At 42.3% G+C, this 12,055-nt stretch overlaps 1 protein-coding gene across 1 annotated transcript in view; it reads left to right on the top strand.

The window, feature by feature from the left end:
- Nucleotides 1–7,446, top strand: part of LOC112073812 (actin filament-associated protein 1-like) — a gene marked incomplete at its 5' end in the record, with an annotated part of 21,918 nt that extends 14,472 nt beyond the window's left edge. The window contains 4 exons of the mRNA XM_024141050.2: nt 391–581; nt 5,472–5,636; nt 6,162–7,095; nt 7,164–7,446. Of these exons, the coding sequence (XP_023996818.2) occupies nt 391–581; nt 5,472–5,636; nt 6,162–6,188 (383 nt within the window). The remainder of the gene's footprint in view (nt 1–390; nt 582–5,471; nt 5,637–6,161; nt 7,096–7,163) is intronic.
- Between the last annotated feature and the right edge of the window lie 4,609 nt (nt 7,447–12,055).

The following is a 12,055-nucleotide window of genomic DNA, read 5'->3' as shown; positions in this document are numbered from 1 at the left end:
GAGGGTTAGGAGTGAGTGGTGTTTGGTGGAGTTATGGATGGGAGGGTTAGGAGTGAGTGGTGTTTGGTGGAGTTATGGATGGGAGGGTTAGGAGTGAGTGGTGTTTGGTGGAGTTATGGATAGAGGGATAGGAGTGAGTGGTGTTTGGTGGAGTTATGGATGGGAGGGTTAGGAGTGAGTGGTGTTTGGTGGAGTTATGGATGGGAGGGTTAGGTGTAGGATTGAGGGGTGCAGGATGGAGGGTTTGGAGGGGGAGAGATGGGAGTCAGATGTTCTTATCCTGACTGACTTCTCAATAAACCACAAATAAAGGTTGGACAGATACTGAGAGTGTATGGTAGTGCTGTGACCCATTCTAAAACCTTCTTCTACCTTTCCTCCTTCACGCAGCTAAGCGTTCCGCTGGGTCCCTGGCGGAGCGGCTGAAAAAGGTGGAGGACGAGTGCAAGCTGAAGGAGGACGAGCGGGTGAGCCTGGAGCTGGAGATGACAGAGGTCAAGGAGAGTCTGAAGAAGGCCCTGAACGGAGGAGTCACTCTGGGACTCACCATCGAGCCCAAGTCTGGCACCTCCAGCCCACAGGTCAGACCTTGGTCACGTTTATTTTATGATTCCCTTTTTACATCAGCAGTTGTCACAAAGGGCCTTACAGATACCCAGCCTAAAACACCAAAGAGCAAGCAATGCGGAGGCAGAAGCACAGTGGCTAGGAATAACTCCCTAGAAGGCAGATACCTAGGAAGAAACCTAGAGAGGAACAATGAAGTCCTGTTCTGGCTGTCTCTACCATGTCCGTGACCCGTGGCTGAGTCTCAGTACTGTACAATGGCTTCCTTCTCTTGAAAAGTGAACAGACAAAAGCATTTTTTTCCTATGAAAAAACAATCTCAATTGAAATGACTAAAACTAAATCAAACCTGTGCAGAAAATATAATTGACCTACATTTATAGTCTCTTCACTGTGTACAGCTTGATTACAGTCATTTATAGTCTCTACACTGTGTCCAGCTTGATAACAGTCATTTATAGTCTCTACAAACTGTGTACAGCTTGATAACAGTCATTTATAGTCTCTACACTGTTGTCCAGCCTGATACAGTCATTTATAGTCTCTTCACTGTGTACAGCTTGATAACAGTCCATTTATAGTCTCCTCACTGTGTCCAGCTTGATAACAGTCATTTATAGTCTCTACACTGTGTACAGCTTGATAACAGTCATTTATAGTCTCTACACTGTGTCCAGCTGATAACAGTCATTTATAGTCTCTTCACTGGTGTACAGCTTGATAACAAGTCCATTTATAAGTCTCTACACTGTGTCCAGCCTGATAACAGTCCATTTATAGTCTCTACACTGTGTCCAGCTTGATAACAGTCATTTATAGTCTCTACACTGTGTACAGCTTGATAACAGTCATTTTATAGTCTCTTCACTGTGTCCAGTTTGATAACAGTCATTTATAGTCTCTTCACTGTGTCCAGCTTGATAACAGCTTTATAGTCTCTACTGTGTCCAGCCTGATAACAGTCCATTTATAAGTCTCTTCACTGTGTCCAGCCTGATAACAGTCATTTATAGTCTCTTCACTGTGTACACGCTTGATAACAGTCATTATAGTCTCTTCACTGTGTCCAGTTTGATAACAGTCATTTATAGTCTCTTCACTGTGTCCAGCTTGATAACAGTCATTTATAGTCTCTACACTGTGTACAGCTTGATAACAGTCTTTATAGTCTCTTCACTGTGTCCAGTTTGATACAGTCATTTATAGTCTCTACACTGTGACAGCTTGATTACAGTCATTTATAGTCTCTTCACTGTGTCCAGTTTGATAACAGTCATTTATAGTCTCTTCACTGTGTCCAGCTTGATAACAGTCATTTATAGTCTCTTCACTGTGTCCAGTTTGATAACAGTCATTATAGTCTCTTCACTGTGTCCAGCTTGATTACAGTCATTTATAGTCTCTTCACTGTGTCCAGCTTTGATAACAGTCATTTATAGTCTCTACACTCTGTCAAGCTTGATAACAGTCATTTATAGTCTCTTCACTGTGTCCAGCTTGATAACAGTCATTTATAGTCCTCTCACTGTATCCAGCTTGATAACAGTCATTTTAGTCTCTACACTGTGTCCAGCTTGATAACAGTCATTTATAGTCTCTTCACTGTGTCCAGCCTGATAAGTCATTTATAGTCTCTACACTGTGTCCAGCCTGATAAGTCATTTATAGTCTCTACACTGTGACCAGCCTGATAAGTCATTTATAGTCTCTACACTGTGTCCAGCCTATAACAGTCATTTATAGTCTCTACACTGTGTCCAGCTTGATAACAGTCATTTATAGTCTTCTCACTGTGTCCAGCTTGATAACAGTCATTTATAGTCTCTACACTCTGTCCAGCTGATAACAGTCATTTATAGTCTCTTCATTGTGTCCAGCCTGATAACAGTCATCTATAGTCTCTTCACTGTGTCCAGCCTGATAACAGTCATTTATAGTCTCTTCACTGTGTCCAGTTTGATAACAGTCATTTATAGTCTCTTCACTGTGTCCAGTTGTGATAACAGTCATTTATAGTCTCTACACTGTGACCAGCCTGATAACAGTCATCTATAGTCTCTTCACTGTGTCCAGCCTGATAACAGACATTTTAGTCTCTTCATTGTGTCCAGCCTGATAACAGTCATTTATAGTCTCTACACTGTGTACAGTTTGATAACAGTCATTTATAGTCTTACACTGTGTACAGCTTGATAACAGTCATTTATAGTCTCTTCACTGTGTACAGCTTGATAACAGTCATTTATAGTCTCTACACTGTGTACAGCTTGATTACAGTCATTTATAGTCTCTTCACTGTGTCCAGTTTGATAACAGTCATTTATAGTCTCTACACTGTGTACAGCTTGATAACAGTCATTTATAGTCTCTTCACTGTGTCCAGCTTGATAACAGTCATTTATAGTCTCTTCACTGTGTCCAGTTTGATAACAGTCATTTATAGTCTCTTCACTGTGTCCAGCTTGATAACAGTCATTTATAGTCTCTTCACTGTGTCCAGTTTGATAACAGTCATTTATAGTCTCTTCACTGTGTCCAGCTTGATTACAGTCATTTATAGTCTCTTCACTGTGTCCAGCTTGATAACAGTCATTAATAGTCTCTTCACTGTGTCCAGTTTGATAACAGTCATTTATAGTCTCTTCACTGTGTCAAGCTTGATTACAGTCATTTATAGTCTCTTCACTGTGTCCAGCTTGATAACAGTCATTTATAGTCTCTACACTCTGTCCAGCTTGATAACAGTCATTTATAGTCTCTTCACTGTGTCCAGCTTGATAACAGTCATTTATAGTCTCTTCACTGTATCCAGCTTGATAACAGTCATTTATAGTCTCTACACTGTGTCCAGCTCTGAACTAAGTTCATTTATAGTCTCTTCACTGTGTCCAGCCTGATAAGTCATTATAGTCTCTACACTGTGTCCAGCCTGATAAGTCATTTATAGTCTCTACACTGTGACCAGCCTGATAAGTCATTTATAGTCTCTACACTGTGTCCAGCCTGATAACAGTCATTTATAGTCTCTACACTGTGTCCGGCTTGATAACAGTCATTTATAGTCTCTTCACTGGTGTCCAGCTTGATAACAGTCATTTATAGTCTCTACACTGTGTCCAGCCTGATAACAGTCATTTATAGTCTCTTCATTGTGCCCAGCCTGATAAACAGTCATCTATAGTCTCTTCACTGTGTCCAGCCTGATAACAGTCATTATAGTCTCTTCACTGTGTCCAGTTTGATAACAGTCATTTATAGTCTCTTCACTGTGTCCAGTTTGATAACAGTCATTTATAGTCTCTACACTGTGACCAGCCTGATAACAGTCATCTATAGTCCTCTTCACTGTGTCCAGCCTGATAACAGACATTTATAGTCTCTTCATTGTGTCCAGCCTGATAACAGTCATCTATAGTCTCTTCACTGTGTCCAGCCTGATAACAGTCATTTATAGTCTCTTCACTGTGTCCAGTTTGATAACAGTCATTTATAGTCTCTTCACTGTGTCCAGTTTGATAACAGTCATTATAGTCTCTACACTGTGACCAGCCTGATAACAGTCATCTATATGTCTCTTCACTGTGTCCAGCCTGATAACAGACATTTATAGTCTCTTCACTGTGTCCAGCCTGATAACAGTCATTTATAGTCTCTTCATTGTTGTCCAGCCTGATAACAGTCATTTATAGTCCTCTACACTGTGACCAGCCTGATAACAGACATTTATAGTCTCTTCATTGTGTCCAGCCTGATAACAGTCATCTATAGTCTCTACACTGTGACCAGCCTGATAACAGACATTTATAGTCTCTTCATTGTGTCCAGCCTGATAACAGTCATTTATAGTCTTCATTGTGTCCAGCCTGATAACAGTCATTTATAGTCTCTTCACTGTGTCCAGTTTGATAACAGTCATTTTAGTCTCTTCACTGTGTCCAGTTTGATAACAGTCATTTATAGTCTCTACACTGTGACCAGCCTGATAACAGACATTTATAGTCTCTACACTGTGCCCAGCCTGATAACAGTCATTTATAGTCTCTTCACTGTGTCCAGCCTGATAACAGTCATTTATAGTCTCTTCATTGTGTCCAGCCTGATACAGTCATTTATAGTCTCTACACTCTGTCCAGCCTGATAACAGTCATTTATAGTCTCTTCATTGTGTCCAGCCTGATAACAGTCATTTATAGTCTCTTCACTGTGTCCAGTTTGATAACAGTCATTTATAGTCTCTTCACTGTGTCCAGTTTGATAACAGTCATTTATAGTCTCTACACTGTGACCAGCCTGATAACAGACATTTATAGTCTCTACACTGTGACCAGCCTGATAAGTCATTTATAGTCTCTACACTGTGCCCAGCTTGATAACAGTCATTTATAGTCTCTACACTGTGTCCAGCTTGATAACAGTCATTTATAGACTCTACACCTGTCCAGCCTGATAACAGTCATTTATAGTCTCTTCACTGTGTCCAGCTTGATAAGTCATTTATAGTCTCTTCACTGTGTCCAGCTTGATAACAGTCATTTATAGTCTCTTCACTGTGTCCAGCTTGATAACAGTCATTATAGTCCTCTCACTGTGTCCAGCTTGATAACAGTCATTTACAGTCTCTACACTCTGTCCAGCTTGATAAGTCAATTATAGTCTCTTCACTGTGTTCAGCCTGATAACAGTCATTTATAGTCTCTTCACTGTGTCCAGCTTGATAACAGTCATTTATAGTCTCTTCACTGTGTCCAGCTTGATAACAGTCATTTATAGTCTCTACCCTGTGTCCAGCTTGATAACAGTCATTTATAGTCTCTTCACTGTGTCAATACACCCAACATACTCATGACAAACAGGCTGTTGCAAATGTTCTGCTGACTCTGAATGGTGTGTATGTGTGTGTCCAGTCCCCAGTGTTGCTGAGGAGTACCGTAGAGAACTCTCCCATCTCCAGCTGTGACACCAGTGACACAGAGAGCTGTTCTACCCTGCCCGTCAACAGTGCTCCCTCCTCCGCAGAACGACCATCAGAAACCCTCGGCTGTCCGCGGCCATGTCCTAAGAAGGCCAAGGTGGGACAGAGTTACGGAGAACACCACCAGTGGAGGCTGGTGGGAGGAGCTTAGGAGGAGGGGCTCATTGTAATTCTGGAACGGATTAGAATGAATGGAACGGTATCAAACACTCAATCATGGAAACCACATTTGACTCCATTCCATTCCAGCCCTTACAATGAGCCAATTCTCCTATAGCTCTCCCACCAGGCTCTTCTGACACACACACACATACACACTCAAAACACCCTCTGCACTCATTCACCTGTATTACCACACATCTCTGACACACACACCACACACACACACACACACACACACACACACACACACACACACACACACCACACACACACACAACACACACACACACACACACACACACACACACACACACACACACACACACACACACACACACATCCATTGCCACACATCCCATCCCAGTCTAATGACTGTACTGAATTTGCGTGTAACTGTCGTATTTGTGTGTATTTGCATGTATATCCACACTCAACTCACTCAATGTTCCCTTTGTTGCAGGAATGGGAGATGAAGACGGGCACATGAGCAACAACTCTCTTCACAACAGTCCTATCTTATTCGCTTTTTATTTTATTTTAATGCGTGTATATATTAATTTAAATCAGTTGGTATGGGGAGGAAGGTTGAAGAGGAGTACACTACAAGCATAGCCAAACAGAGAGACGATCAAGACAATGCTGATTTTTGTCTACTTTATTTCCTGGACATAAAGAACTAGCAGTCTTTTTCTAGCTTACTATTGTGTAATACCATGTCATGTTTCAACTACTCTGTCGTGTCCTTTTGCCCAATCTTGTTTTTTTTTGTTCGTCTTCTTTTTGCAGACATCCGCTTTCATACAGTCTCTTGTTGCCTGTTTCTCCGTCACATAAAACAATCAGGTTTCTAAACCTCTTGGGGTTCCAAAATCAAGTGCATATTTATTTGTAAATGTTTCTTAGGTAAATACTAGCATCCTTGTGATTATTTATGTTGATGATATTTAATGCTTGTTGTATTGTATAGCTCCCTCTCTTTAGAACAGGAACTGCACTGTGCCACTAATGTCCACATCATCTGGATCCAGCCGTTAGTATCACTGTTAGGCAATCCAGGTGATTTTCAAATCATCAAACCAGCAATACACCTACAGTACTCCTAGTCCTTAGTGGTTGATGCCTGGGAGTGGGCCTTTGGAATGCGCCACTCAGTAAAGTGCAGGTCAAACTAAGGCATGGTGGTGTTCTGGTGAGTTTGGCCACTGGCGTTGGAAAAGTCCTCAACCTCAAGTAATGTAGCCTCTTGTATTTACACTTCTACATCCAGGAGCCTCGGGCCAGCTCTTTTAATCATGCCACTGGTGCACTGTAACCCCGTGGTCTGGTCTCACTCTGTGTGTGTGTGCGTTAGTTTATGTGTGTGTGTTAGTTTGTGTGTGTGTGTGTGTGTGTTTGTTTATGTGTGCTGTGTGTGTGTGTGTGTTAGTTTGTGTGTGTTTAGTTTATGTGGTGTGTGTGTTAGTTTTGTGTGTGTGTGTGTGTTAGTTTATGTGTGTGTGTGTTAGTTTGTGTGTGTGTGTGTTAGTGTGTGTGTGTGTGTGTTGAAATGTCTTGAGGCACATTCCAACCCCATCATTAATACACTGTTAGAAATAGAAGCCCTTGCAGTATGGTCAGAAATACCGTGTGTTCTCCACTTCAACCAGAGGCTGTAACCTGGTTGTGGATTCTTGAACTTCCAGTTGCTACTCTAGCAACACGTTTCAGCTCATGCACACCACAGACAGACAGACAGACAGACGGACGGACGGACGGACGGACGGACGGACACACAGACACTTATGTAATTTATTTCTAATGGTGTTTTTGGTAATGATTTTACCACATCTACAGTACATTGCAAAATATTCCCATATCCACACTGCAAAATATTCCCATATCCACACTGCTCAGTGTAATCTAACCACGGTGCTTTGTAGGGGTGAGACGTAGCATGTTGATGTACTACTGCAAGCAAGCTAAGTTTTTACTATTTTCACTCAAAGGCACGTTTACCTTTAAAATGTCTGGTTTATGGTGCATTTATTGGCCTAGTTGGAATATGAGGCTGTGCGTAACAAAAATGGCCGCCAACAGCTGTTTTCAAGTTATCAGTGTACATGTTTGTATCCCTCTTTGCTTCTCTATTCATTCAGATTGAGGTTGGGATTCAATCCCATCGCGGGTTAAATGCATTGTGGTGTTTTAAAGGCAATTGAGTCGACATATGCAGCGTTTATCGTGAATGGGATCTTCGCGAACGTGGGAACATTGCCTTAAAAAGCCTCAATGCCTATAACCTGCGATCGGATTGGATCCCGGCCAAAGTCCCACTAGGCTGCGAGTTCGAGCTAGCTCTTCACCACAAGATGAGGGAGAGATGAGGAGAAAGGTTAACAGGGAGAGGAGAAAGAGTTACGCGTCTAGTCCATTTTGGACTCCTTTCTTCGCTGTTTAAACAACTTCAAATCTGAAATGGGCCTCAGAGAGAGATGATGTCACTCAGAAAATGTGAACCCATTGTACCTGTACATAGCTTTTTGGGAGGGGACAGGATGGGAGGAGTAGGTGACAAGATGGGAGGAGGAGGGGGGGGTGTATTGGGTAAAGGGAGTAGGGGAGAAACAACAAAGAGTGGAGGGGGGAGAAAAGGCAGGAGAGTGGGGAGGGGGTGGATGTATTGGGTAAAGGGAGTAGGGGAGAAACACAAAAGATGGAGGGGGAGGAAGGCAGGAGAGTGGGGAGGGGGTTGGGTGTATTGGGTAAAGGAGTAGGGGAGAGGGGGTTGGGTGTATTGGGTAAAGGGAGTAGGGGAGAGGGGGTTGGGTGTATTGGGTAAAGGGGCGTAACGCCGCGGTAGCGAGGATGCGGGTGTAGGGGGGAGGAAGGGGGAGAAAGGCAGGAGAGTGGGGAGGGGGTTGGGTGTATTGGGTAAAGGGAGTAGGGGAGAAACATTGTTTGTTTTGCACCTTAGACTTTTCTACTCCATTGTACTTCTATTGACAGTCGCCAACTCGGTGACGAACAGCTGTATATAAAAAGTAATAAACCTCTTTACAAATGTTCCCTTTCTCAGGCCTTGTGTTTATTGAAAATTGGTTAACTGTGTATTCGGACTAAATGAAACTCTAAAACCCATGAAAATGTTATTAATCTGTATGTTCTCAAAAGACAAAGCATTGAAAGAAATGACCCACATACTCCAAAGTATTGGGACAGTGCCATTTATTGTTGTTTTGTCTCTGTACTCCAGCACTTTGGATTTGAAATCATACAATGACTGAGATGTTAAAGTGCAGACTGTCAGCTTTAATTTGAGGGTATTTTCATCCATATTGGGGGAACCGTTTAGAAATGACAGCACTTGTACATAGTCCCCTCATTTTATGTGACCAAAAGTATTGGGACAAATTCACTTATGTGTATTAAAGTAGTAAAAAAATATAGTATTTGGTCTCATATTCCTAGCACACAATGATTACATCAAGCTTGTGACTCTACAAACTGCTTTGGTTGTGTTTCAGACTATTTTGAATGGTAGATAATGTATTGTGTCACTTTTATTGTAAATAAGAATATATGATTTTTAAACACTTCTACATTAATGTGGATGCTACCACATTAATCTAGCATTTTTGGGGGTATGATATTTATGCCTTTAACTTTCTCACTCATTATTCACGATTCATTCAGGATTATAGGTAATCATGATAGCGTCCACATTAATGTGCTAGGAATATGGGACCAAATACTAAACTTTTGACAACTTTAATACACAAGTGAATTTGGAGTACAGCGACAAAACAACCCAAAAAATGTCACTGTCCCAATACTTGTGTAGCTCACGTTATATAAGAAAACAGTCAATCAAAATGTGCTACCTGCTAGCTGATGAAACAACAACATGCTAACTGCTAGCTGATGAAACAACAACATGCTAACTGCTAGCTGATGAAACAACAACATGCTAACTTGCTAGCTGATGAAACAACAACATGCTAACTGCTAGCTGATGAAACAACAACATGCTAACTGCTAGCTGATGAAACAACAACATGCTAGTCCCATCAATGCAGGAAGAAACCCAACAACTTGTTTTAGATCTGCTGGGGATTGTCTCATTTGATCGGATTCATCTGGATGGGTCTGAAGCGATGGAGGATGACAACCACGTTATCAATTACGCATCAGCTGTCAGAGCAGCTTACCGATCATTGCACCTGCACAAATTTGTGCAGAACGGGCAACGGCCTTTTATCAATTGAATTTGTTCGACTCCTGCATCCTCTCTGGCCTCCTTTTGAAAAAGGTCAAAGGTAATTGAGGAGATGGAAAGTGGATGAAAATGTGCTTGTTTGAAATGACTCTCCTCCAATCGTGCGTCATCAGTTTAGAGGGTGGAATCCTAAAATAAATGTATAAAGTGATAAAAACACATTTAGCTAGTTGTGCAAGATGTTATAAATAAACAGGTAAGTAGCATGTTGTTTTTAAATGAACAAAAGCTGATTCAAAGGTGGTGTGGCAGATTTCAAAACTCTTCTGCAAACGAACTCCGGTAGGATACACTTGTGCTTCCTCGCTAAAACTAGGCAATCAAGGAGGGGAGGACAGTCTTCTGTTTGCCTACTAACGAATTGAAACACTCCTCGACCACTTATTGGTTTCCGTAGGAGAGAGGTCAGAGTACAGCCATTTCCCAAATGAGAAAAGGTTAATGCCGCTGGGGTTAAATCCCTGCCTTTTAGCCAAGAGGTCGTAGGTTAGCTCCTCATCTCTTGTTCTTTAAGTTTCTTCCATTGTCGATGTCATAGACAGGTGTTTCAACAGTGAAGGAGTTGGTGGCTTTGGGGTTTGATACCTGCCTTGCTATCAAGCAGTTGTCGGTTTGAGCCTCATCTCTTGTGTTTTAGTGTACATTTCTGCAACTATCAATGTCAAACAAACAAAGAGAAGTGCATTTTGTGTTGAAGGAGTCTGCGGCGCTGGCGTAAGGATCTCACCCCGTAAGGGTTGTCGGATTGAACCAAGGAAGACGTGAAGGGATGGTTGGCTGGCGGGTGCAGGCAGAAGGGCATGATAAGTAGGGGTGGGTAAATCCTGGCATCCCCCCCCGTGCAATTTCTGAACAGCGGTTATGGGGCAAAATTAGGTGCTTAGTTTTTAATTAAACATGCCTATATTAAACTAAGTACCTAATATTCCCCATAACCACTGCTGTTCACAGGCAGGTGTACCCCCAAACATTAATTCCACCCGTTATCACCTTCCCACAACTCTGTGAATAAGAGGTGAGATCCTTACACCTGTGCCACCACATCCTTCACACTTTCAACACATCTATTAATTTACAGGTCATTCAGAAAGTATTCAGACGCCTTGATTTTTTCCCACATTTTGTTACGTTACAGCCTTACTCTAAAATGTATTAAATTTGTTTTTTTCTGCTCAGCAATCTTCACACAATACCTCACATTTACATAAGTATTCAGACCCTTTACTCAGTACTTTGTTGAAGCACCTTTGGCAGCGATTACAACCTCAAGTCTTCTTGGGTATGACGCTACATGCTTGGCACACCTGTATTTGAGGAGTTTCTCCCATTCTTCTCTGCAGATCTTCTCAAGCTCTGTCAGGTGGTATGGGGAGCGTCACTGCACAGCTATTTTCAGGTCTCTCCTGAGATGTTTGATCGGGTTCAAGTCCGGGCCCTGGCTGGGCCACTCAAGGACATTCAGAGACTTGTCCTGAAGCCACTCCTGTGTTGTCTTGGCTGTGTGCTTAGGATCGTTTTCCTGTTGGAAGGTGAACCTGTGCCCCAATCTGAGGTCCTGAGCGCTCTGGAGCAGGTTTTCATCAAAGATCTATCTGTTCTTTGCTCCATTCATCTTTCCCTCGATCCTGACTAGATTCCCAGTCCATACTGCTGAAAAACATCCCCAAAACATCCCCATACTTCACTGTATGGTGGTGCCAGGTTTCCTCCAGACGTGATGCTTGGCATTCAGGCCAAAGAGTTCAATCTTGGTTTCATCAGACCACATAATCTTGTTTCTCATGGTATGAGAGTTTTAGGTGCCTTTTGGCAAACTCCAAGCAGGCTGTCATGTGCCTTTTACAGAGGAGTGGCTTCTGTCTGGCCACTCTACCATAAAGGCCTGATTGGTGGAGTGCTGCAGAGATGGTTGTCCTTCTGGAAGGTTCTCCCATCTCCACACAGGAACACTGGAACTCTGTCAGAGTGACCATCGGGTTGTTGGTTACCTCCCTGACCAAGGCCAGCTCTAGGAAGATTCTCTGTGGTTCCAAACTTCTTCCATTTAAGAATGATGGAGGCCACTGTGTTCTTGGGGACCTTCAATGCTGCAGACAATT

The sequence above is a fragment of the Salvelinus sp. IW2-2015 genome, unplaced genomic scaffold (assembly GCF_002910315.2).
Source record: "Salvelinus sp. IW2-2015 unplaced genomic scaffold, ASM291031v2 Un_scaffold2378, whole genome shotgun sequence".
In the NCBI taxonomy this organism is placed as follows: Eukaryota; Metazoa; Chordata; class Actinopteri; order Salmoniformes; family Salmonidae; genus Salvelinus; species Salvelinus sp. IW2-2015.
The sequence above is the reverse complement of the archived record's forward strand: the minus strand, read 5'-3'. Positions and strand labels throughout refer to the sequence as shown.